Below are 26,928 nucleotides of genomic sequence, written 5' to 3'. Positions count from 1 at the left end.
GGTTCCGGGGCGGCTGTGGAGGCTCCCGGCGCTCCCTCATTACCTACGTCCGGGCGTCGCTTTGCCCTGCAGGGCTCACACGAACCCGCCGCTGCTTCGCTGCTGTCGGAGCCTGGCCCGGCGCGGCGGTTCCCGGGCGGCTGTGGAGGCTCCCGGGCGGCAGTCTCGGGAGCCGGCTGGTGGCTGTGAGGTCTGGATGAGAAGTGCGTCCTGCAGCGGAAGCCTTTCCCGCAGGTGCGCCGTGGGTGCGGGTTGGGCTCTTCTGCCAGGCAAGCAGCAACAGAACAAGGGGACACAGTCTCAAGTTGTGCCAGGGGAGGTCTAGGCTGGATGTTGGGAGGAAGTTGTTGTCAGAGAGAGTGATTGGCATTGGAATGGGCTGCCCAGGGAGGTGGTGGAGTTGCTGTGCCTGGAGGTGTTCAGGAGGAGACTGTATGAGGCACTTAGTGCCATGGTCTGGTTGATTGGCCAGGGCTGGGTGCTAGGTTGGACTGGATGAGCTTGGAGCTCTCTTCCAGCCTGATTGATTCTATGATTCTATGATTAACAAAAGCCTGGCTGAGGCACTTAGTGCCATGGTCTGGTTGATTGGCCAGGGCTGGGTGCTAGGTTGGACTGGCAGAGCTTGGAGCTCTCTTCCACCCTGTTTGATTCTACGAGTCTATGATTTTGGTTGAGTTGCTAACTGTTGAAAAGATGACATGAGAATAGCTGCATGGCTTTGAAGTAACGTTCCCACAGCCCTGCTTAGAGTGTGTAAAGGTGCTCTAGACGTTTGCTGTCTCAAGTTGTGCCAGGGCAGGTCTAGGCTGGATGTTAGGAGGAAGCTGTTGGCAGAGAGAGTGATTGGCATTGGAATGGGCTGCCCAGGGAGGTGGTGGAGTCGTAGCATATGTTTTAACAAAATCAGTTTTGCTGTTGTATTGTTACAAAGTAGATGGTTGATATTAGGGATAGGGCAGCATCGCTGCAGCTGTGCAGTACAGCACAAGTGATCAGTGTGGTGAGTCCTTTGCAACCTGCCCTAGAAAGCTTTGCTGTAAGAAATGGCTTCTGTTCAGCAGGTGGCTCGTTTCCAAATTAAACACCTGTACTGGTGGCCTTTAAAATATCTTGAGTGCTGGGTCCAGTTCTGGGTTCCTTAGTTCGAGAGAGATGTTGAGGTGCTGGAAGGTGTCCAGAGAAGGGCAGCAAGGCTGGGGAGGGGCCTGGAGCACAGCCCTGTGAGGAGAGGCTGAGGGAGCTGGGGGTGTGCAGCCTGCAGAAGAGGAGGCTCAGGGCAGAGCTCATTGCTGTCTACAACTCCCTAAAGGGAGGCTGTAGCCAGGTGGGGTTGGGCTCTTCTGCCAGGCAAGCAGCAACAGAACAAGGGGACACAGTCTGAGGTTGTGCAGGGCCAGGGAGGTGATTCTCCCCCTCTGCTCGCTGAGACCCCACCTGGAGTACTGCACCCAGTTCTGGAGCCCCTGGGACAAGAGGGATGTGAAGATGCTGGAGTGTGTCCAGCAGGGACATGCTCAGAGGGCTGGAGCAGCTCTGCTCTGAGGACAGAATGAAAGAGTTGGAGGTGTGCAGCCTGCAGAAGAGGAGGCTCAGGGCTGACCTCATTGCTGTCTACAACTTCCTGAAGGGAGGCTGTAGCCAGGTGGGGGTTGGTCTCTTCTGCCAGGCAACCAGCAACAGAACAAGGGGACACAGTCTCAAGTTGTGCCAGGGGAGGTCTAGGCTGGATGTTAGGAGGAAGTTGTTGTCAGAGAGAGTGATTGGCATTGGAATGGGCTGCCCAGGGAGGTGGTGGAGTCGCTGTCCCTGGAGGTGTTGAAGCAAAGCCTGGCTGAGGCACTTAGTGCCATGGTCTGGTTGACTGGCTAGGGCTGGGTGCTAGGTTGGACTGGATGATCTTGAAGGTCTCTTCCCACCTGGTTGATTCCATGTTTCTGTGATTCTATGATCTTTTAATCTAGTAAAGGAAACAAAATTCTCATCTTCTGTTTGCCAAACAAATGACTCTTTTTTTGCTTCTTGTTTTTTTTTTTTCCCTGCAGTGTCTGTAAAAAGGGCTCTGTTGAAGGAAATGTGCTGTGATTTAAAAAGGAGATTTTTGCTCCTCTATGCAACACAAAAAGGGCAGGCGAAAGCCATAGCTGAGGAGATATGGCAGCAAGCAGGGGCCCGTGGGCTTGAAGCTGAAATGCACTGCATGAGTGAAATGGACAAGGTGAGATGCTCTGTGCTGTTTTGAGAAATAGGTACTTTAAAAATGCATTTTTCCTTTATGGTCTCAAGTGGCAACTCTTAATAGCTGAAGGCTGAACTCATACACACACCTAGGTTAAATTTTTTGCTTCTTCTGAATCAGTAATTTGAACCAATACTCACAGGCACTTAATAGCCTTCTATCAAGGCAGAACAGTATTCCTTTGATCTCTCCTCTAATGACATTTAGTACCACGGTCTAGATGCTAGGGCTGGGTGCTATAGGTTGGACTGGATGATCTTGGAGGTCTCTTCCAACCTACTTGATTCTATAATTCTATGATTATATGATTCTATGACAATGCAGTGACTTCGTGATAACTATTTATGTAGGAGAGGCAATGACATCCTGGCCTGGCTCAGAAACAGTGTGGCCAGTAGGACAAGGGAGGTTATTCTTGCCCTGTACTCAGCACTGGTCAGGCCACACCTTGAGTGCTGTGTCCAGTTCTGGGATCCTCAATTCAAGAGAGATGTTGAGGTGCTGGAAGGTGTCCAGAGAAGGGCAGCAAGGCTGGGGAGGGGCCTGGAACACAGCCCTGTGAGGAGAGGCTGAGGGAGTTGGGTATGTGCAGCCTGCAGAAGAGGAGGCTCAGGGCAGACCTCATTGCTGTCTACAATTACCTGAAGGGAGGCTGTAGCCAGGTGGGGTTGGGCTCTTCTTCCAGGCAACCAGCAACAGAACAAGGGGACACAGTTCAAGTTGTGCCAGGGGAAGTCTAGGCTGGATGTTAGGAGGAAGTTGTTGTCAGAGAGAGTGATTGGCATTGGAATGGGCTGCCCAGGGAGGTGGTGGAGTCACCATCCCTGGAGGTGTTGAAGCAAAGCCTGGATGAGGCACTTAGTGCCATGGTCTGTTTGATTGGCCAGGGCTGGGTGCTAGGTTGGACTGTCTGAGCTTGGAGGTCTCTTCCAACCTGCTTGATTCTGTGATTCTATGGTTCTATGTAAGATGAGCAGAAAATAACACCTAAAAGAGGGGTAGGTTATGCACTTGAAAACTTGAGAAGTTTATGAGAATAATTCCTTTTTAAGTAGTTGATTTCTTGAAGATGCACTGTGTGTTGGGTAGCTGGACTTCTGCTATGGAATGAATGTTCACTAGGCAGCAAAGTGCTGCAAAGACTTCTCTGCAGGCAGCAGGGAATAAGAAGATTCTCGTTATATTCTTTCATTTCATTCTTACTGCATTTGACAGGTTTGGAGATTGGTTTCAGGAAGGCAGTAATCAGGATACCTCCAGCCCTGTTATTGGCCTGCCACTCGAATAAATCTATTTTGTAAAGTGTGGCAAGACAACTGAGAACTAGAAGTTAGTGATGAGGTGGAAAGATGTGCTGAATTGAGAATGTGAGAACTGAGCACCAAGGGAAAAAATTACTTGGAGAAGTTTTGTAGACATCATCACTTAAGCTTCTGCTTACCCTTTACTGCAACTGTAGAACTTCTAGAAGCTTATCTTAGAATCAACCAGGTTGGAAAAGAGCTCCAAGATCATCCAGCCCAACCTGTCTCCCAGCTCTCTCCAGTCAGCTAGACCATGACACTAAGTGCCTCTGTTCTTCCTTGGGACTAGAGTAGCATTGAGAGGGGTGGGAGAAGGTGGAAGGGTGGTTGGGAGCCCCTCCTGGGGACTCAGGTTGCTGGGAGGGCTGTTGTGTTTCTGGATTACCTTTTACCTTGTCTATCTCTGTCTATAACTGTGTATACTGTAAATATCTGCTTGTATATTGAGCTAAGCTGTAAATATAAGCTTCATTCAATTTCCAGAGCTGGCTGAGTCTCATCTGGGTGATTTCTAAAGTGTGGAGGGGCAGGGAACACCCAAACCATCACAAGGTTGGAAGGGGCAACAAGGATCATTTACTTCCAACCCCTCTGGCACTGGCAGGGACACCTCACACTAGATCAGGCTGTCCAGAGCCCAAATCTGGTCTTGAAAACTCCAACCAAAATCATAAGCTGCATCCCCAAAATGGTTTGAAAACCTTTTTGTAGTTCATTACAGTTAAAATGAGATCATAGAATGATAGGATGTTAGGGGTTGGAAGGGACCCAAAGAGATCATCCAGTCCAACGCCCCTGCCACAGCAGGACAATACTATCTAACGCCGATCACAGAGGAACACATCCAGACAGATAGATTGATAGAATCATAGAATCAACCAGGTTGGAAGAGACCTCCAAGATCATCCAGGCCAACCTAGCACCCAGCCCTATCCAGTCATCTAGACCATGTAACTAAGTGCCCCATCCAGGCTTTTCTTGAGCACCTCCAGGCACAGTGACTCCACCACCTCCCTGGGCAGCCCATTCCAATGCCAACCACTCTCTCTGCCAACCACTTCCTCCTAACATCCATTTTTCTGTGTACCTTTGGGATAAGGAAGGGTAGAAGATAATATCTAATGCCAGAAGTGGGTATCATATAGCACCTTGTGACTTACCTGTTCTTTTACTTCTAGTATGAGCTGGAAACCGAAGAAGCTCCTGTAGTCATTGTTATTTCCACTACCGGTACCGGGGATCCGCCAGACACTGCCCGCAAGCTTGTAAAGAAAATTCAAGACAGGACCTTGCCACCTGATCATTTTGCACATCTCCAGTATGCATTGCTAGGTGATTTGAGGATTTTCTATTTTGTTGTAACAACTGTCTGTAAGTGAAGAATTTGTTTGTTGTTAACTTGTGAAGAAGTTGGTTTGTTATTTTTAAATGCTTGTTCATAGAACCATAGCATCAGCCAGGTTGGAAGAGACTTCTGAGATCATCCAGTCCAACCTAGCACCCAGCCCTGTCCAGTCAACCAGATCATGGCACTAAGTGCCCCATCCAGGCTTTTCTTGAACACCTCCAGGCACAGCAACTCCACCACCTCCCTGGGCAGCCCATTCCAATGCCAATCACTCTCTCTGGCAGGAACTTCCTCCTAACATCCAGCCTAGACCTCCCCTGCCACAACTTGAGACTGTGTCCCCTTGTTCTGTTGCTGCTTGCCTGGCAGAAGAGACCAACCCCACCTGGCTACAGCCTCCCTTCAAGTAGTTGTAGACTGCAATGAGATTACCCCTGAGCCTCCTTGAGGTTGCACACCCCCAGCTCCCTCTGCCTCTCATCACAGGGCTGTGCTCCAAGCCTCTCCCCAGCTTTGTCACCCTTCTCCAGACACATTCCAGCACCTCAACATCTCTCTTGAATTGAGGAGCCCAGAACTGGACACAGTACTCAAGGTGTGGCCTGACCAGTATTGAAATCTAAATGTATCAGGTTGCACTCAGTGGATTTTGCCTCCTGTTGTATAGTCTTCTACCAAGAAGGTTTTGCCTCAAGTAGGCTGCTATTAAGTCACTCCTTAGTCTGCTTTCTGCCATTAGAAGCAAGCTAAACTCCTTTGACTGCTCCCTACAGGCTTCAGTTTATCTCCCAGCATTTCAAGTTTAATAAAATAGTAGTGTTATGAGAAAACATAAGCAAAGATTGCAAGAGATGCTATGTTTCATCTCTAGCAGCATAGAATTGAGGAGCCCAGAACAGGACACAGCACTCAAGGTGTGGCTTGACCACTGCTGGATGGGACACTTAGTGCCATCAACTAGGTGATTGGATAGGACTGGGTGACAGGTTGGATTGGATGATCTTGGAAGTCATTTCCAATCTGGTTGATTCTATGATTCTATGATTCTGAAAGCAAAGTGAAGGGGGAACCACTTTTTCAGCTCTGCTTTGGAACAAACAGCATTTTTTTGGTAGGTCATAGAAGTGTCCTGGTAATACACACTTTGGTGTATCAGGTTCTTCTGTTTGCCTGCAAGAAAACCCTTGTGCTAGTTTGAGCCTAGATAGGATATTTTGGTGAGAAGAATTAGATGATAGGCTGTGAAAAGGAAACAGTGGTGGTGTCTGCTTCACTCATAGGCTTGCTGAGATGGATAATGATGATATTCCTGCTCTGGTAGGGGCGTTGGACTCAATGATCTCTTTTGGGTCCCTTCCAACCCCTAACATCCTATGATAAAAACAACATAAACACAGATAAGGGAGTCTTTCTCTGGGCTCTGGCTGCAGGCACTTCTCTCCCTAACTTGCTAACTAATCCATCTGCTTCCTAACTCCCCTGGCTGAAACTCCAAGCTTAACTTGAATGTAAGGCAAACTCTGGGGTAAGGTAGAGGGGTGCGGAGAGGGTGGAAGGCTGGTGGAGAGCCCCTCCTGGGGACTGGTTTCTGGGAGGGCTGTTGTGTTTCTGTATTACCTTTTTAGCTTGTCTATTTCTGTCTTTAGCTGTAGATATTGTAACTCTCTGCCTGTATCTTGTGCTAAGCTGTAAATACAAAGCTTCATTCCTTCAATTTCCAGCGACTGAGTCTAGTCTGGGTGATTTTCTTAAGTGTATGGGGGGCAGGTAACACCCAAACCATCACAATCCTGTGTTGTCTTTGCAGCAGTGTGTGGAGCCTGGGAGGGTGTCTGACCTGATTCCTCTTTCCTTGAATTTGTTAGGTCTGGGAGACTCTGAGTACACATTCTTTTGTAATGGTGGGAAGACAGTAGACCAACGACTCCAAGAGCTTGGTGCCCAGCGCTTCTATAACACAGGCTTAGCAGATGACTGTGTAGGGTAAGAGCTGAAAGAGTTTGGATGTTACTTCTTGCCGTGATTCCATCAGAAATTGGATACAGTTTTGAACTCTTTGAAATCAGTGGAATCTGAGTAGTCAGCACCTCACAGGGACCTTGACCGCCTGGACAGATGGGCAGAGTCCAGGGGGATGGGGTTCAATAGCTCCAAGTGCAGGGTGCTGCACTTTGGCCACAACAACCCCATGCAGAGATACAGGCTGGGGTTGGAGTGGCTGGAGAGCAGCCAGACAGAGAGGGATCTGGGGGTGCTGATTGATACCCACCTGAACATGAGCCAGCAGTGTGCCCAGGTGGCCAAGAGAGCCAGTGGCATCCTGGCCTGCATCAGGAATGGTGTGGCCAGCAGGAGCAGGGAGGTCATTCTGCCCCTGTACTCTGCACCGGTTAGACCACACCTTGAGTGCTGTGTTCAGTTCTGGGCCCCCCAGTTTAGGAGGGACACTGAGATGCTTGAGAGTGTCCAGAGAAGGGCAACGAGGCTGGGGAGAGGCCTTGAGCACAGCCCTACGAGGAGAGGCTGAGGGAGCTGGGATTGGTTAGCCTGGAGAAGAGGAGGCTCAGGGCAGACCTTATTGCTGTCTACAACTACCTGAGGGGAGGTTGTGGCCAGGAGGAGGTTGCTCTCTTCTCTCAGGTGGCCAGCACCAGAACAAGAGGACACAGCCTCAAGCTACACCAGGGGAAATTTGGGCTGGAGGTGAGGAGAAAGTTCTTCCCTGAGAGAGTCATTGGACACTGGAATGGGCTGCCCGGGGAGGTGGTGGAGTCGCCGTCCCTGGAGCTGTTCAAGGCAGGACTGGACGTGGCACTTGGTGCCATGGTCTGGCCTTGAGCTCTGTGGTAAAGGGTTGGACTTGATGATCTGTGAGGTCTCTTCCAACCTTGGGGATACTGTGATACTGTGATACTTTAGACTCCATAAACTTACTCTGCAGTAATACTAAATGAAAATAGAGTTTTAACAAACAGCTGCAGCTCTGTGTTAAAAATGGAACTTTCTTACTCTTTGTAGCTTACTCTTTGTAGCTGTGGTGTTCTTTTCGTTACTTGTAAATGTACAGCCCAGCAAGTCACAATCATTCATCCATTCCTTTCTCCTTGTTTGTTTGGTTTTTATCCCTTCCCAGTTTGGAATTAGTGGTTGATCCTTGGATTGATGGACTTTGGCTTGCTCTCAAGGAGGCATTTCTACTGCAGAAAGAAAAGGGAGGCATGAGCAGTGTTGTGGATGCTGTTTCTAGCCCTCTCTCTGCGGCCCCGCCTGAAACGCACTTAAGCTCCGAAGTAGAGAGCTTGAAAATAGAAGATGAAGGTGTGAGGAGTTCTGTTGTGGCTCCAACTACAGACAGTGAACCTTCACTTGTTCATTCTGTCCCTCCTGTCTCTCAGTCTGCACTTAATGTGCCTGCCTTGCCACCAGAATATATAGAGGTGCAGTTTCAGGACGCCCACGGTGAGGTAAGAACTTTACTTTGAATGATGACCTTCTGTGGTTGTTGTGGCCAAAGTGTAGAACCCTGAACTTAGCCTTGTTGAATCTCATCCCATTGGCCTCTGCCCACCCATCCAGCCTGTCTAGGTCCCCCTGCAGGCCTCTCCTACCCTCCCACAGATCTACACCTGCACCTAGTCTGGTGTCATCTACAAACCTGCTGAGGCTGGATTCAGTCCCCTTGTCCAGATCATCAGTAAAGATGTTGAACAGGACTGTGCCCAGCACTGATCCCTGGGGCACACCACCAGTGCCAGCTGCCAACTGGATGTGGCACCATTCACCACCACTCTCTGGACCCAGCCTTCCAGCCAGTTCTTGACCCATATTAGAGTGAATCTGTCCAAGCCATGAACTGCCAACTTTGCCAGGAGCTTGCCTTAGCAGAGGTTATCTGGATGAGGCACTTAGTGCCATGGTCTGGTTGACTGGATAGGGCTAGTGCCATGGTCTGGTTGACTGGATAGGGCTGGGTGATAGGTTGAACTGGATGAGCTTGAAAGTTTCTTCCAACCTGGTGAGTTCTGTGATTCTGTGATTCATCTTCTCCCTTATTGAGTTTGTTTCCAAACAATGGTACCAGTGCTAATCCCTATGTGTCATAGTAAGCTGATTTTCATTCTTACTGTGAGTTTTTGTGTCCTCTCTTTCAGAATCCACATCCATCCTCACTGATTTCAGAGGGATCAACCTTTGAAGTGCCAGTTACAAAAGCAGTTCAGCTCACCAGAGAAGATGCCATAAAAACAGCGTTGCTCTTAGAGCTTGATATTGCTGTAAGTTAGTGCCATCAGGCTTTTACTCTAGCAGGTCAAAGTAAAGAGTGATATCCTGTGTGTTACATACCATAACTTGGGGAAAGAATATTTATTTGACTGGTCAGAAAAGAAAAGAAAAGTTCCTTATACCGAAGAATGTCAGCTTAGGCTGATCGTGTTTTGTAGCAGCAAAGTTTGTTTTGCTTACTGAAAGATAGGACTCCATGGAAATCAAACCAGAAATGAAGTGTCAAATGAATGTGTTTGTCATTTTGTGGACATTGTGTCAAAGGGAATTTGCATGGGAGAATGTCAGACAGGGAATACTGGAAACTGACAGCCTTCCAGGTTGTAAGTATACCATTTGGGGGGTATTCAGAAAGTGTAAGCTCAGACTGTTTCTTGTGGCAAGTGTAATGAAGTCAGAAGAATCATTAGCTCTTGAGCACTGTTTCTGCCACTGCCATTCTGTGCCAGTTTGAAGCTAGCTAAAGTGTTTTGGTGAGAAGGATTAGATCACAGGCTGAGAAAGAGTGGTGCTGTCTGTTTCACTCATAGGCTTGCTGACGTGTAAGAACAGGAGTGTAAACATAGATAAGGCATTTGAGAGTTCAGGCACAGCCTGGGCTTTGAGCAGCATTTCTCTCTAACTTCACCCTCCATCTCTCTGATTAATCCACCTGCTTCCTAACCCCCCTGGCCAAGCCTCCATTTTTCTGTGAGGCACAAGGCAACATCTGGGGTAAGGTTGAGGGGTGGGAGAAGGTGGAAGGGTGGTTGGGAGCCCCTCCTGGGGACTCAGGTTTCTGGGAGGGCTGCTGTGTTTCTGTATTTCCTTTTACCTTGTCTATCTCTGTCTGTAACTGTATCTACTGTAAGTATCTGCTTGGATATTGAGCTAAGCTGTAAATATATGAATATATATATATATATAGTGTGCCCAGGTGGCCAAGAGAGCCAATGGCATCCTGGCCTGCATCAGGAACAGTGTGGCCAGTAGGACAAGGGAGGTTATTCTTGCCCTGTACTCAGCACTGGTCAGGCCACACCTTGAGTACTGTGTCCAGTTCTGGGCCACTCAATTCAAGAAAGATGTTGAGGTGCTGGAACATGTCCAGAGAAGGGCAACAAAGCTGGTGAGGGGCCTGGAGCACAAATCCTATGAGGAGAGGTTGAGGGAGCTGGGGGTGTTTAGCCTGGAGAAGAGGAGGCTCAGGGGTCATCTTATTACTGTCTACAACTACCTGAAGGGGCATTGTAGCCAGGTGGGGGGTGGCCTCTTCTGCCAGGCAAGCAGCAATAGAACAAGGGGACACAGTCTCAAGTTGTGCCAGGGTAGGTATAGGCTGGATGTTAGGAAGAAGTTCTTCACAGAGAGAGTGATTGGCATTGGAATGGGCTGCCCAGGGAGGTGGTGGAGGCACCGTCCCTGGGGGTCTTCAAGAAAAGACTGGATAAGGCACTTAGTGCCATGGTCTGGTTGATTGGATAGGGCTGGGTGCTAGGTTGGACTGGATGATCTTGGAGGTCTCTTCCAACCTGCTTGATTCTATGATTCTATGATTCTATGATCTATAAGCTTCATTCATATTTCCTGAGCTGGCTGAGTGTAGTCTGGGTGATTTCCAAAGTGTGGGAGGGCAGGGAACACCCAAACCATCACACATTCATTTGCTCTGAGTTGCTAATATGTTGCTCAAACTGTCAACCCTGTAATCCTAGGTGTAAAGACTAGTTCAGTTTATTCAGGGAAGATCATCCTCTCAGCATGTGTTTGTTTTCCTTCTGTGTAGACTGCTCAGCAGTTCTTACTAAAAAGTGCCTAAACATTTAAACCAGATAAAGAAAGATGTGAGGTTAAACCTGAAAAGAAACAGTGAAGGGCTAGGACACAGTCATAAAATTGTGGCTTCATGTGGCTGTTACAGTAGGAAGATTGTTGTGAGGAGTGGGGATGCTGTTGGCCTTGGTTTTGTGATGCAACTTAATAGAAACAATCTCCTCTTTTAAAACAGGATACAGTCTTTGACTACCAGCCTGGAGATGCTTTCTGTATCATATGTCCCAACAGTGCCAATGAAGTGGAAGAACTTCTTCATATCTTGGGACTTTCTGAAAAAGGAGAGTGCTTTGTTTCTGTAAAAGTGAAGCAGGGCACTAAAAAGAAAGGTATGGTGTGGGGCACTGGTTGTGAACTCCTTTCTATAGTAGGTGGTATACATAGTTTTGAACATTTTTATTGTTTGGGATGCAGCTGTGATTTCTTGGAGGCATGTCAGAAGTTACAGAAATACATTAAAAAAGAGAGGACACAGAATACTGCTGCTGGGTTTGTCATAGATGAGTGAGTTGGCTTGGCCAGCAGCTTGTTGTGGCAGGCAGTGTCAAAGGCTTTGCTGAAGTCCAGGTAGACTCCAGCCACAGCATGCTCCACATGCACCAGGCAGGTGACATGATCTTAAAAGGAAGATTAGGTTGGTCAGGCAGGACCTGCCCTTCCTAAACCCATGCTGGAAGCCTTACCTGCACCCTAGCTAATTCCATGAAGGGATAGATGGGATGTCAGCATATCTGGCTGCCACAGGCCAGTTACCATTGGTAATAGGGTAAGAGATGGGGAGAAAGGTTAGAATCATAGAATCATACAATCATAGAAACATAGAATCAACCAGGTTGGAAGAGACCTCCAAGCTCATCCAGACCAACCTAGCACCCAGCCCTATGCAGTCAACCAGACCATGGCACTAAGTGCCTCATCCAGGCTTTGCTTGAACACCTCCAGGGATGGAGACTCCACCACCTCCCTGGGCAGCCCATTCCAATGCCAATCACTCTCTCTGACAACAACTTCCTCCTAACATCCAGCCTAGACCTTCCCTGGCACAACTTGAGACTGTGTCCCCTTGTTCTACTGCTGGTTGCCTGGGAGAAGAGACCACCCCCCACCTGGCTACAGTGTCCCTTCAGGTAGTTGTAGACAGCAATGATGTCACTCCTGAGCTTCCTCTTCTCCAGGCTAAACAACCACAACTTGCTTGATAGAAGCAAGTTCTACTTTATTACACCCAAGCATGGGCTTATATGCTTTCTATCAGAAGGCTACATAACAGGGTTACAAATCATGTTAGACTCTGATTAGTTGCATCCATTTACGTTAGGACTACGTTAGGATTGCACACTAATTGCTAGGATACATTAGTTATGTATTTCTTATCTCCTAACAAGAGGGAGGTGGGATTGTTTAGCCTGGGGAAGAGGAGGCTCAGGGGTGACCTCGTTGCTGTCTACAACTACCTGAAGGGACATTGTAGCCAGGTGAGGGGTGGCCTCTTCTCTGGAGACAACCAGCAGCAGAACAAGGGGACACAGTCTCAAGTTCTGCTGGGGTAGGTCTAGGCTGGATGTTAGGAGGAAGTTCTTCACAGAGAGAGTGATTTGCATTGGAATGGGCTGCCCAGGCAGGTGGTGGAGGCACCGTCCCTGGAGGTGTTGGAGAAAAGCCTGGCTGAGGCACTTAGTGCCATGGTCTGGTTGACTGGCTAGGGCTGGGTGCTAGGTTGGACTGGATGAGCTTGGTGCTCTCTTCCAATCTGCTCGATTCAATGATTCTATGATTTTCTTTCCTGCTAAGTTTGGAGTTTTCACATGAAAATTGTCCTTGATACTTCAATTGGAAAACTGTCTTGGTGTTTTAATTTATAGTTTCCACTAACCAGATGGGTCTCAAACCTTCAGAATCGCTTGCAGTTTAGCCTTCTTACATATCATGAAGGAACAAGCACTCTGTGATACCACTTTTGGATGTTAACACATGCATTTGTTTTGTTAACTGGTTTTGTTGTTTTTTTTCTCTCACTTAACCAGGAGCAACTCATCCACAACACATCCCTGAAAGAAGCACTCTGAAATTCATTCTAACCTGGTGTCTGGAAATAAGAGCCGTTCCCAAAAAGGTGTATATGTATTTCTTCTCTTAAAGCCTTAGTAATTCTATCCTGTATGGCCACGGACAGATCTGTTCTTGCATTGTGGCCAAGAGAGCCAGTGGCATCCTGGCCTGCATCAGGAATGGTGTGGCCAGCAGGAGCAGGGAGGTCATTCTGCCCCTCTACTCTGCACTGGTTAGACCACACCTTGAGTGCTGTGTTCAGTTCTGGGCCCCCCAGTTTAGGAGAGACATTGAGATGCTTGAGTGTGTCCAGAGAAGGGCGACGAGGCTGGGGAGAGGCCTTGAGCACAGCCCTACGAGGAGAGGCTGAGGGAGCTGGGATTGGTTAGCCTGGAGAAGAGGAGGCTCAGGGGAGACCTCATTGCTGTCTACAACTACCTGAGGGGAGGTTGTGGCCAGGAGGAGGTTGCTCTCTTCTCTCAGGTGGCCAGCACCAGAACAAGAGGACACAGCCTCAGGCTGTGCCAGGGGAAATTTAGGCTGGAGGTGAGGAGAAAGTTCTTCCCTGAGAGAGTCATTGGACACTGGAATGGGCTGCCCGGGGAGGTGGTGGAGTCGCCGTCCCTGGAGCTGTTCAAGGCAGGACTGGACGTGGCACTTGGTGCCATGGTCTGGCCTTGAGCTCTGTGGTAAAGGGTTGGACTTGATGATCTGTGAGGTCTCTTCCAACCTTGCTGATACTGTGATACTGTGATACCACGTTTCTTGGTGAGTAAGGGCTGTCAGTTTGTCTGCTGCTGTTTGTTCTTTATTCTGACAAATTTCACTTTGTTTATTTTATCTGGCAAACTATGAAATACTGCAATCTTTTTTCACTCAGCCATAAGAAAGGGCAAAGAGTGCTGGCTGTGTCCTGTATTGCCCAATCCTGTTTTCAGAACATACTTGCTTTATTGCTTCTTCAGTGTAGAGTGTGCTTTACGTAACTCCATGCTCAAAACTATTCATAGGATCAACCAGATTGGAAGAGACCTTCAAGGTCAGCCAGCCCAACCTAGCACCCAGCCCTATCCACTCAATTAGAGCATGGCACTAAGTGCCTCATCCAGGCTTGGCTTCAACACCTCCAGGGACAGTGACTCCACCACCTCCCTTGGCAGCCCATTCCAATGCCAATCACTCTCTCTGCCAACAACTTCCTCCTAACATCCAGCCTAGACCTACCCCACCACAACTTGAGACTGTGTCCCCTTGTTCCGTTGCTGCTTGCCTGGCAGCAGAGCCCAACCCCACCTGGCTACAGCTTCCCTTCAGGTAGTTGTAGACAGCAGTAGGCCCCTCCCTGAGCCTTCTCTTCTGCAGGCTGCACACCCCCAGCTCCCTCAGCCTCTCCTCACAGGGCTGTGCTCCAGGCCCCTCACCAGCTTTGTTGCCCTTCTCTGGACACCTTCCAGCACCTCAACATCTCTCTTGAATTGAGGAGCCCAGAACTGGACACAGTACTCAAGGTGTGGTCTGACCAGTGCTGAGTACAGGGGCAGAAGAACCTCCCTTGTCCTGCTGGCCACACTGTTCCTGATGCAGGCCAGGATGCCATTGGCTCTCCTGGCCTCCTGGGCACACTGCTGCCTCATCTTCAGCCTACTATCAACCAGCACTCCAGGTCCCTTTCTGCCTGGCTGCTCTGAAAGCTCAGTGTTTGAGCACACTCCAATTACTTTTCAAGTACTCTTTTGGTAGAATTTATCATCTGATTGCACATCTGATTTGGGTGACTTTTAATGCACTGTGGCTATTTCCACCTTTCTTTTGGAACAAAACTTGTAGCTGTTTGCATCTGCTTTTTTACTTTATCTTACCATGCTCAATTTAATTGTCCCTTGAAATGATGGCAATAATATTGTGTTGGCATAAAGCATAGAGTAAACCATCATGACAACATAGTAGAGTACATATAGAGTAAGCCACCATGACACTCTCAGGGGTGACCTCATTGCTGTCTACAACTACCTGAAGGGAGGCTGTAGCCAGGTGGGGTTGGGCTCTTCTGCCAGGCAAGCAGCAACAGAACACGGGGACAGAGTCTCAAGTTGTGGTAGGGTAGGTCTAGGCTGGATGTTAGGAGGAAGTTGTTGTCAGAGAGAGTGATTGGCATTGGAATGGGCTGCCCAGGGAGGTGGTGGAGTTGCTGTCCCTGGAGGTGTTGAAGCAAAGCCTGGCTGAGGCACTTAGTGCCATGGTCTGGTTGATTGGCTAGGGCTGGGTGCTAGGTTGGACTGGATGATCTTGGAGGTCTCTTCCAACCTGGTTGATTCTATGATTCTATGATTTAAATGAATCATTAAATACCATACTTTTGCCTTTTAATCCCATATATGATTCTTATCCTGGCTTCTGGTACTTAGCAAATGCTTTTCTCTCTTGAATTAATTTGCCTTGTGGAGCTGTTAAATTAGTGCAAATCCATCAATCAGAAGACTCATAAATGTGGAATTTTTGAGGAAATTAGCTGTTCATGTTTATTTGTCTCCTCATTCTGGCAAAGTGGGTTTTTTTGGCCTGCTGGCTGGTCCCAGACATCAGAACAGTAGCCAAAGAGGAAAAGAAAATTGTTGATATTACACAGTAGGCAAAACTGAGCATTAGGAAAGAAATTGTATTTTTCATTAACCTCTCAGGTGACTGCTTCCTCTCTTCAAACAAACCATTTTTTTTTCCACCCAGTCCTTTTCAACATCTTTATTGATGATCTGGACGAGGGGATTGAGTCCATCTCAGTAAGTCTGCAGATGGCACCAAGCTAGGAGCAAGTGTGGAGCTGTTGGAAGGTAGGAGAGCCTTGCAGAGGGACCTGGCCAGGCTGGATAGGTGGGGCCCACCTTCACCTTGGAGGTCTTTTCCAAGCTGGTTGATTCTATGATTCTATGACTATTTTCCCAAATGGCCAAACTTGTTTACCCTTCCCTCTTCTTTTCTTCCCTGCAGGCATTTTTACGAGCTCTTGTTGAGTGTACCAGTGATGCAGGAGAAAAAAGGAGGCTTCAAGAGCTGTGCAGCAGACAGGGAGCCTCGGATTACACACGCTTTATCAGAGATTCTAACGTTTGCTTGCTGGATCTGCTGCATGCTTTTCCAAGCTGCAAGCCTTCACTTAACCTGTTAATTGGTAAATGATTGATTTAGGTTTAATTGGGTTTGGCAGAAGGGCTCTGCAGCAGGACCTTGACCGCCTGGACAGATGGGCAGAGTCCAAGGGGATGGGGTTCAATAGCTCCAAGTGCAGGGTGCTGCACTTTGGCCACAACAACCCCATGCAGAGATACAGGCTGGGGTCATAGTGGCTGGAGAGCAGCCAAAGAGAAAGAGATCGGGGGGTGCTGATTGATACCCACCTGAACATGAGCCAGCAATGTGCCCAGGTGGCCAAGAGAGCCAGTGGCATCCTGGCCTGCATCAGGAATGGTGTGGCCAGCAGGACCAAGGAGGTCATTCTGCAACTCAGCTCAATTTACATTACTTGCCTGAGTGCAAAGGCTCCTCTGGCCACAGAGATTCACCTATCAAAATGGCATTTGCTAAACTGACCATATTAGGTGACCCCAGGGCTTGCTCACCCTTTGTTGGGCAAGACACCAACAAGTACTTAAACACCTGTGGGTACCTGTTTATCACTTTGGGAGGGGACATAATGGCCCAAACTTTTGTTTTCCTCCCACCCTTGTTTCCCCCATCAGCAGAAGGGTGGGGCAAGGCAGGACATCTAACAGGCCTATTAGCCTTCCAGGACAGGTTAACATGAGCAGTGATCTGTTTGTACTGGTAACACTCATGCTGGTTTCATTTTCATTGTGGTGAACCCAATAATCAGTCAGGATTTTGTAACATGCCTTTTTTCTTTCTTCAGAGCATCTTCCTAAATTACAAGCCAGATCCTATTCAGCATCAAGGTAATGAAAGACTCCAATTATATCTCCTTACTAATTTAAGTACGTTTTGTCCTTGTGTGTGTGTTACAATAGAAAGAGAGAAATGAGTGCTAAAACCTGAGGAAAAAAATGACTTTTCCCCATGGTTAGACCACACCTTGAGTACTGTGTTCAGCACTGGGCCCCCCAGTTTAGGAGGGACATTGAGATGCTTGAGCGTGTCCAGAGAAGGGCAACGAGGCTGGGGAGAGGCCTTGAGCACAGCCCTACGAGGAGAGGCTGAGGGAGCTGGGATTGGTTAGCCTGGAGAAGAGGAGGCTCAGGGGAGACCTCATTGCTGTCTGCAACTACCTGAGGGGAGGTTGTGGCCAGGAGGAGGTTGCTCTCTTCTCTCAAGTGGCCAGCACCAGAACAAGAGGACACATCCTCAAGCTGTGCCAGGGGAGATTTAGGCTGGAGGTGAGGAGAAAGTTCTTCCCTGAGAGAGTCATTGGACACTGGAATGGGCTGCCCGGGGAGGTGGTGGAGTCGCCGTCCCTGGAGCTGTTCAAGGCAGGACTGGACGTGGCACTTGGTGCCATGGTCTGGCCTTGAGCTCTGTGGTAAAGGGTTGGACTTGATGATCTGTGAGGTCTCTTCCAACCTTGATGATACTGTGATACTGTGAATCACAGTTTGACTGTTTCAAAGAGGTGGTTTTGTTGGGTGTCTGGCAAGCCCAGTAGTGTCTGTCAAGGCCTGGAGAACAGAAATTAACAATATCTCTGTTCAGAGGAGCAAAATTTGTTCTTAGATATTTCTGTGTTGTGAAGTTAAGGTGCAAGCAGCAGGGCAAGCAGGGCTGCACCCCTGGTAGGCTGACGTGGCAGAAGTTGTCCTCCACGCACTCTAAGGACCTTCTAGACTGCCTCTTCTCTGCTATATTAAAGGCCCAGCAGATATCTGGCAGGTTAAAGTTTTGAGACCAGATAGCACCACAGAACTATTTATTAAAGGATAAAGTTGAACAAAACAAAGAGAAGACAGAAAGAGAGAGGGAACAACGGAGAAAAAGTGAAGAAACAGGGAAGGAAAAGAGCAGGCATTATATTACCAGCAGCCAAAAATGGGGAGGGGGAGAGAGAGTGTGATGGTTTGGGTTTTCCCTGCCCCCCCCACACTTTGGAAATCACCTAGACTAGACTCAGCCAGCTCTGGAAGTGGAATGATGCTTTATATTTACAGCTGGCACAATACACAAGCAGATATTTACAGTAGATGTAGTTATAGACAGAAATAGACAAGGTAAAAGGTAATACAAAAACACAACAGCCCTCCCAGAAACCTGAGTCCCCAGGAGGGGCTCTCAACCACCCCTTCATCTTCCCCCTGCCCTTCTCAACCTTACCCCAGTCCCAGGGAAGAATGGAGGTTTGGCCAGGGGGTTAGGAAGCAAAGTGGATTAGCCAAAGCAAAACAGAGGGTGAGGTTAGAGAGTAAGATGCAGCTCAGAGCTCACCAGCAGCAGAAGAGTGGTTATCTATGTTTTTATTTCCTGTTCTTATCCATCTCAGCAAGCCTATGAGCGAAGTAGACACCACCCTTGTTTTCCTTTCTCATCCTGTAATCTAATTCTTCTCACCAAAACATTCTAGCTAGCTTCAAACTAGCACAGAGAGAGACACATGTGTGGCCCAGAGATGTTCTGTGGAGTTCCTCAGAGTTCCTTCTGGAGTTCTTCTGTGGGAGTTGTTCCTCCAGTGGAGCTGCTCATCTGGAGGTGCTCTGGTGGAGGTGCACACTTTGGCAGGCATTGCTCCTGTCTTTTTATACAGTTTTTCAGCTTGATGTCCAGGTGCAGCTCCCCATGGAAATCTTCCTGTCTATTCCTCCATTCACAGGGGTCTGGTGGCAGCACCGGGCGGGGACAGCATCTGCCCCCTTCCTGCGCTGCTTACCTCTCCATACTCCAAGAAGGGGCATTGTAGCCAGGTGGGGGGTGGCCTCTTCTCCCAGGCAACCAGCAATAGAACAAGGGGACACAGTCTCAAGTTGTGCCAGGGTAGTTATAGGCTGGATATTAGGAAGAAGTTCTTCACAGAGAGAGTGATTTCCCATTGGAATGGGCTGCCCAGGGAGGTGGTGGAGGCACCGTCCCTGGAGGTGTTCAAGCAAAGCCTGGCTGAGGCACTTAGTGCCATGGTCTGGTTGACTGGATAGGGCTGGGTGATAGGTTGGCCTGGATGATCTTGGAGGTCTCTTCCAACCTGGTTGATTCTATGATTCTATACACAGAAGCCTTCTCTCTTTGGGGTAGCTGATGTAAGGCATGCACAGTCTGGGCATGCAAGCCAGGCTGAGGTCTGGGAAGTCCAGAAAGGCACTGTCCCTCTGTTGGTTTGCATACCTGAGCATTCGGCCAGCCAGGCACCTTGGCTGAGCCCGGGAGGGTAACAAAGGCAATTCTTGTCTTTGTTGATTAACAAGGGAGAGATGACCATAGAGTCATAGAATCAAACAGGTTGGAAGAGACCTTCAACATCATCCAGTCCAACCCAGCACCCAGCCCTGTCCAATAAACCAGACCATGGCACTAAGTGCCTCATCCAGGCTTTGCTTCGACACCTCCAGGGAAGGCAACTCCACCACCTCCCTGGGCAGCCCATTCCAATGCCAATCACTCTCTCTGCCAACAACTTCCTCCTAACATCCAGCCTAGACCTCCCCTGGCACAACCTGAGGCCGTGTCCCCTTGTTCTGTTGCTGGTTGCCTGGCAGAAGATGATGGCAATATTTATCGTGGTTGATGAACAAGGGAGAGATGATTTAGACTCTTACAGAGTCTCAAGAACAAGCTCACACATTTGTGAATCTGGTAGGAATTGAATTTGGGGTCTCTGCTGTGACCACTGACCACGGAGTCCAACCTCAAGATGTTTCCTAATTACCTATCAGTATCACAGTCAGATGAATTCTGAGAATCATAGAATCAAGCAGGTTGGAAGAGACCTCCAAGCTCAGCCAGTCCAGCCTAGCACCCAGCCCTGTCCAGTCAGCTAGACCATGGCACTAAGTGCCTCAGCCAGGCTTTGCTTCAACACCTCCAGGGATGGCAACTCCACCACCTCCCTGGGCAGCATCTTGATGCAATTGAGTTGCTTTTGGCTGCAAATGGGCCTGCTGTAAGATTCTACAGCCATTTCTCAGATCTTGTGAGGGTTTTTTATGCTCTTCTCTTTGCAGTTCAAACTTGTATTGGCCAGGAAAGCTGTGGTTTGTCTTTAATATTGTGGAGTTCCCTGTCTGTCCCACTAGACGCGTCTCAAGGAAGGGAGTATGTACAGGGTGGCTTGCTGAGTTAGTGGCACCTCTACTGCACCCCAATAAAGACACTGTGGATACAAAAGGAGGAAGCTGTTCAACTGAAAAGGTATGGCTATTAGCTCTAAATTCTTTAACTGTTAAACTTAGGCACGTTTGAAACAGCTGCAGGTTTCTTTCTTCTCTGCTCTGATGCAGGTATTTTGGCAAGAAACACATTCATCCTCTAGTTTGACCTTACTTTATAGCTAAGATTGGACTGAATTCTAACTTTAATAATTCTAATTATTGGATTGTAGTCTAATTTTGTCTTAGATAACTGAGGTTGGATTGTGTTCTAACTCTAATAATTGTAATTATTGGATTGTATTCTAATTTTATCTTAGATAACTGAGATTCTAATTCATACTTTATTGGATTGTATTCTAATTTTATCTCAGATAACTAAGATTGGATTGGATTCTAACTTTAATAACTCTAATTGTTGGATTGTATTCTAATTTTATCTCAGATAACTAAGATTGGATTGGATTCTAACTTTAATAACTCTAATTATTGGATTGTATTCTCATTTTATCTCAGATAACTAAGACTGGATTGGATTCTAACTTTAATAACTCTAATTATTGGATTGTATTCTAATTTTATCTCAGATAACTAAGATTGGATTGGATTCTGACTTAACTCTAATTATTGAATTGTACTCTAATTTTGTCTTAGATAACTAAGATTGGATTGGATTCTAACTTTAATAATTCTAATTATTGGATTGTACTCTAATTTTATCTTAGATAACTAAGGTTGGATTGTGTTCTAACTCTAATAATTCTAATTATTGGATTGTATTATAATTTTATCTTAGATAACTAAGATTGGATTGTATTCTAATTTTAATAGTTCTAATTATTGGATTGTATTCTAATTTTATGTAGATAACTAAGATTCTAACTGATGCTTTATTGGATTGTACTCTAATTTTATCTTGGATAACTAAGATTCTAATTCATACTTTATTGGATATTATTCTAACTTTATTTTAGATAACTAAGATTGGATTGTGTTCTAATTTTAATAATTCTAATTATTGGCTTGCATTCTAATTTTATGTAGATAACTAAGGTTCTAATTGATGCTTTACTGGATTGTACTCTAATTTTATCTTAGATAATATGGTTCTAATTGATGCTTTATTGGAATGTACTCTAATTTTATCTTAGATAACTAAGGTTCTAATTGATGCTTTATTGGATTGGATTCTAATTTTATCTTAGATATCTAAGACTCTCATGCTTTTGTTGGATTGTATTCTAACTTTAGATAACTGAGATTAGATTTGATTCTAATTTTAATAATTCTAATTATTGGACTGTACTCTAATTTTATCTTAGATAACTAAGATTCTAATTCAAGCTTTTTTGGATTGTAGTCTAATTTTATCTTAGATAATTAAGATTGGATTGGATTCTAACTTTAATAATTCTAATTATTGTATTGGATTCTAATTTTATCTTAGATCACTAAGATTGGATTGAATTCTAATTTTAATAATTCTAATTATTGGATTGTAATTTAATTTTGTCTTAGATAACTGAGATTCTAATTCATGCTTTATTGGCTTGCATTCTGGTTTTATCTTTGATAGCTAAGATTGGACTGGATTCTAACTTTAATCATTCTAATTATTGGATTGTAGTCTAATTTTATATCAGATAACTAAGATTGGATTGGATTCTAACTTAAATAACTCTAATTATTGGATTGTACTCTAATTTTATCTTAGATAACTAAGATTGGATTGGATTGGATTCTAACTTTAATAATTCTAATTATTGGATTGTATTCTGATTTTATCTTAGATAACTAAGGTTCTAATTGAAGCTTTATTGGATTGTGTTCTAATTTTATCTTAGATAACTAAGATTGGATTGTGTTCTAACTCTAATAATTCCAATTATTGGATTGTACTCTAATTTTTTCTTAGATAACTGAGATTCTGATTCAAGCTTTTTATGGATTGTATTCTGATTTTATCTTAGATAACTAAGGTTGGATTGGATTTTATCTTTAATAACTAATTATTGGATTGCATTCTAATTTTATCTCAGATAACTAAGACTGGATTGGATTCTAATTTTATCTTAGATATATAAGATTCTAATTGGTGCTTTATTGGATTGTACTCTAATTTTATCTCGGATAACTAAGACTGGATTGGATTCTAACTTTAATAATTCTAATTATTGGATTGTACTCTAATTTTATCTTAGATAACTAAGGTTGGATTGGATTCTAACTTTAATAATTCTAATTATTGGATTGTATTCTGATTTTATCTTAGATAACTAAGGTTGGATTGGATTCTAACTCTAATAATTGTAATTATTGGATTGTGTTCTAATTTTATCTTAGATAACTAAGGTTGGATTGGATTCTAACTTTAATAATTCTAATTATTGGATTGTACTCTAGTTTTATCTTAGATAACTAAGATTGGATTGGATTCTAACTTTAATAATTCTAATTATTGGATTGTATTCTAATTTTATCTTAGATAACTAAGATTGGATTGGGTTCTAACTTTAATAATTCTAATTATTGGATTGTATTCTAATTTTATCTTAGATCACTAAGGTTCTAATTGAAGCTTTTTTGGATTGTACTCTGATTTTATCTCAGGTAACTATTTTTGCTCGTCCAAACAATGCTTTCCACTTACCTGAAGACCCATCTGTCCCACTCATGATGGTTGGTCCAGGAACAGGAATTGCACCATTTATTGGTTTCCTACAGCACAGGTATGTGGTTAAGCAGCCTTTTTATGTTGAAAAAAGTGCAGCATTGGGCTTTGCATACAAGTGCAGTTTAGTTTTGTATTTCCCATTTTGCTTTTTCTGACAGTAGTGTGCTGAAACAGCCTTGCTAATTTCTAGTGAGCATTGCTTTTCAATTACATCAATAAAACTTACACTTTCATTTGACTGCATTGAATCTCTATGGTGGATACATGAGGAATTGGGTGAACTGTAGGAACAGTAATAAGAAATCAGATCCTTTATCTCTGTTGCTGGGGAAAGGCCTGGAACACAAACCCTATGAGGAGAGGCAGAGGGAGCTGGGGGTGTGCAGCCTGGAGAAGAGGAGGCTCAGGGCAGACCTCATTGCTGTCTACATCTACCTGAAAGGAGGCTGTAGCCAGGTGGGGTTGGTCTCTTCTGCCAGGCAAGCAGCAACAGAACAAGGGGACACAGTCTCAAGTTGTGCCAGGGGAGGTCTAGGCTGGATGTCAGGAGGAAGTTGTTGTCAGAGAGAGTGATTGGCATTGGAATGGGCTGCCCAGGGAGGTGGTGGCGTTGCCGTCCCTGGAGGTGTTGAAGCAAAGCCTGGATGAGGCACTTAGTGCCATGGTCTGGTTGATTGGCAAGGGCTGGGTGCTAGATTGGACTGGATGATCTTGGAGGTCTCTTCCAACCTGACTGATTCTATGATTCTATGAATAGTTTTGAGTATGAAGTTATTTAAAGCACAATCTACAGCAAAGAAGCAATAAAGCAGGTGTGTCTCTTCCAACTCACTTGACTCTATAATCCTATGATTCTTTGATTCCTTATTCAGCAGTCAGGATTGTTTCATGCAGTTTGAAAGTGTCAGTCTTTACCATTCCAATGTAGCAAAAATCCTCATTTCATCTTGATTCATTTTCCCCTGGGCCAAAAATGAGTATTCAACTAAATCAGATAAGGAGGATTTGACTGTAGTTTACATTAAGTTGCTTCACATTTCTGCCAATCCAGGGGTTCCATGAAACCAATCATTCAAATGAGAATTAACTTTAGGCATTTTAGGTTCTGCTTTTGGTAGAATCATAGAATCATAGAATCAACCAGGTTGGAAGAGACCTCCAAGATCATCCAGTCCAACCTATCACCCAGCCCTATCCAGTCAACTAAACCATGGCACTAAGTGCCTCAGCCAGTCTTTTCTTGAAGACCCCCAAGGACAGTGCCTCCACCACCTCCCTGGGCAGCCCATTCCAATGCCAATCACTCTCTCTGTGAAGAACTTCTTCCTAATATCCAGCCTATACCTACCCTGGCACAACTTGAGACTGTGTCCCCTTGTTCTATTGCTGGTTGCCTGGGAGAAGAGGCCACCCCTCACCTGGCTACAATGTCCCTTCAGGTAGTTGTAGACAGTAATAAGATCACCTCTGAACCTCCTCTTCTCCAGGCTAAACAGGCCCAGCTCCCTCAGCCTCTCCTCATAGGATTTGTGCTCCAGGCCTCTCACCAGCTTTGTTGCCCTTCTCTGGACATGTTCCAGCACCTCAACATCTTTCTTGAATTGAGGGGCCCAGAACTGGACACAGCACTCAAGGTGTGGCCTGAGCAGTGCTGAGTACAGGGGAAGAATAACCTCCCTTGTCCTACTGGCCACACTGTTTCTGATGCAGGCCAGGATGCCATTGGCTCTCTTGGCCACCTGGGCACACTGCTGCCTCATCTTCAGCTTACTGTCTATCAGTACCCCCAGGTCCCTTTCCTCCTGGCTGCTCTCCAGCCACTCAGTCCCCAGCCTGTAGCGCTGCTTGGGGTTGTTGTGGCCAAAGTGCAAAACAGGATTGAATTTATTGGGTTGTTTTTTTTTAATCTCTGTAGGCAGAAGCTCAGGGAAGAACACACTGATTGGGAATTTGGAGAGACGTGGCTGTTTTTTGGGTGTCGGCATCAGGATCGAGACTATTTGTTCAAGCAAGTTCACTCTTTGGCATGCATTTTGTATCTGCCTGAGGCAGTGCTTATCTCTGAGACATTGCTAACAGTTTTTGTTGCCTTGCAGGGAGGAGCTGAGATGTTTTCTTGAAAATGGCACCTTAACTCATCTTAAGGTTTGTTTCTCGAGAGAATCTTCAGCTGCAGAAGTGGCTCCACCTAAATATGTGCAAGATGTCATTAGGCTTTATGCTAAGGATGTTGCCAGAGTCCTGCTGAAAGAGAGAGGTTACTTCTATGTATGTGGGTGAGTAGAATGGAGATGGGCTGTCTCAGAAAGAGAGTTATCAGTCCTGTTCAGTATCTTTATTGATGATCTGGAAGAGGGGATTGAGTCCAGCATCAGTGAGTTTGCAGATGACACCAAGCTAGGAGCAGGTGTGGAGCTGTTGGAGGGTAGGAGAGCCCTGCAGAGGGAATTTGACAGGCTGGATGGGTGGGCAGAGGCCAAGGGGATGAGATTGAACAAGGCTAAGTGCAGAGTTCTGCACCCCAAGCAGTGCTACAGGATGGGGACAGAGTGGCTGGAGAGAAGCCAGGCAGAAAAAGACCTAGGGGTGCTGGAAGAGAGTAGCTGAAGATGAGGCAGCAGTGTGCCCAGGTGGCCAAGAAAGCCAATAGCATCCTGGCCTGTATCAAAAACAGTGTGGCCAGTAGGACAAGGGAGGTTCTTCCCCTGTACTCAACACTGCTCAGGCCACACCTTGAGTGCTGTGTCCAGTTCTGAGCTCCTCTGTTCAAGAGAGATGTTGAGATACTGGAAGGTGTCCAGAGAAGGGCAGCAAGGCTGGGGAGGGTCCTGGAGCACAGCCCTGTAAGGAGAGGCTGAGGGAGCTGGGGGTGTGCAGCCTGCAGAAGAGGAGGCTCAGGGGGGACCTCATTGCTGTCTACAACTACCTGAAGGGAGGCTACAGCCAGATGGGGTTGGCCTCTTCTGCCAGACAACCAGCAACAGAAGAAGGGGACATAGCCTCAAGTTGTGGGGGAGGTCTAGGCTGGATGTTAGGAGGAAGTTGTTGGCAGAGAGAGTGATTGGCATTGGAATGGGCTGCCCAGGGAGGTGGTGGAGTTGCTGTGCCTGGGGGTGTTGAAGCAAAGCCTGGCTGAGGCACTTAGTGCCATGGTCTGGTTGATTGGCCAGGTCTGGGTGCTAGGTTGGACTGGATGAGCTTGGAGGTCTCTTCCAACCTGGTTGATTCTCTGAAGTTTGATGCTTTAAGAATACTTAGAGCTGTCTGAAAGGAAGTGCCAGTATGATGCTCAAAGCAGCTGCCTGTTCATTCTTCCTAACAACATCTTGGCAGTATAACCACAGCTAACCACTTGCAACCACTCAGATCCACTGATTGCTTTAATCACTTAATAGATCTTTTCTTTTTTAGTATTTAATTAAACTCTGGTTACTGTTATTGCAGAGCTAAGTGAAAACTCAAGTGAGAATCTTGACATCAAATCTATGAGCTGTGTTCTTGTTTGGGTTGGTTTTTGAGAGCCTCTTTTCCAGTATTATCTTTCTTTTGCAGCTTTTGAAAACAAAAATGCATAACTATGCATTACCCTTCTCTTTTTCTTCTTTTTTAGGGATAAGAAGCACATGGCTGATGGTGTAAGTGATGCTGTAGTGGACGTTTTAAGCATGGAAATGGAAGCTGACAAATTAGAAGCAATGAAAAGCCTGGCTGCGCTTCGAGAAGCTAAACGATATTTGCAGGATGTTTGGAGCTGAATAGTTCACAGAGTCACAGAATCAAGCAGGTTGGAAGAGACCTCCAACATCATCCAGTCCAACTTAGCATCCAGCCCTGGCCAAGCAACCAGACCATGGCACTAAGTGCCTCAGCCAGGCTTTGCCTCAACACCTCCAGTAATGGCAACTCCACCACCTCCCTGGGCAGCC

At 46.2% G+C, this 26,928-nt stretch overlaps 1 protein-coding gene across 2 annotated transcripts; it reads left to right on the top strand.

The window, feature by feature from the left end:
- The first annotated feature begins 76 nt into the window (after window positions 1-76).
- MTRR (5-methyltetrahydrofolate-homocysteine methyltransferase reductase) lies at window positions 77-26,928 on the top strand. Of its 2 annotated transcripts, none has more exons than XM_064160715.1 (15): window positions 77-234; window positions 2,046-2,218; window positions 4,722-4,875; window positions 6,757-6,874; window positions 8,025-8,355; window positions 9,043-9,165; window positions 11,163-11,316; window positions 13,012-13,100; window positions 16,022-16,202; window positions 16,941-16,983; window positions 20,185-20,371; window positions 22,939-23,057; window positions 24,918-25,010; window positions 25,099-25,147; window positions 26,613-26,696. In XM_064160715.1, exons 2-15 carry the CDS (start codon window positions 2,075-2,077, stop codon window positions 26,616-26,618), a joined length of 1,791 nt encoding a protein of 596 aa, XP_064016785.1. In that variant the 5' UTR covers window positions 77-234; window positions 2,046-2,074; the 3' UTR covers window positions 26,619-26,696. The 2 variants fall into 2 exon arrangements, with proteins under 2 accessions (XP_064016785.1, XP_064016784.1); XM_064160714.1 differs by having other exon boundaries at window positions 79-234; window positions 25,099-25,278; window positions 26,613-26,928.

This window comes from Pogoniulus pusillus, chromosome 21, assembly GCF_015220805.1.
Source record: "Pogoniulus pusillus isolate bPogPus1 chromosome 21, bPogPus1.pri, whole genome shotgun sequence".
NCBI lineage: Eukaryota > Metazoa > Chordata > Aves > Piciformes > Lybiidae > Pogoniulus > Pogoniulus pusillus.
The sequence above is the reverse complement of the archived record's forward strand: the minus strand, read 5'-3'. Positions and strand labels throughout refer to the sequence as shown.

Excerpts from the sequence above, each read along its gene's own strand:
- MTRR (XM_064160714.1), top strand. The coding sequence starts at position 2,075 with ATGTGCTGTGATTTAAAAAGGAGATTTTTGCTCCTCTATGCAACACAA. Across the intron at positions 23,058-24,917 it reads ATTGGTTTCCTACAGCACAG|GCAGAAGCTCAGGGAAGAAC; the intron begins GTATGTGGTTAA and ends TAATCTCTGTAG. Across the intron at positions 25,279-26,612 it reads GGTTACTTCTATGTATGTGG|GGATAAGAAGCACATGGCTG; the intron begins GTGAGTAGAATG and ends CTTCTTTTTTAG.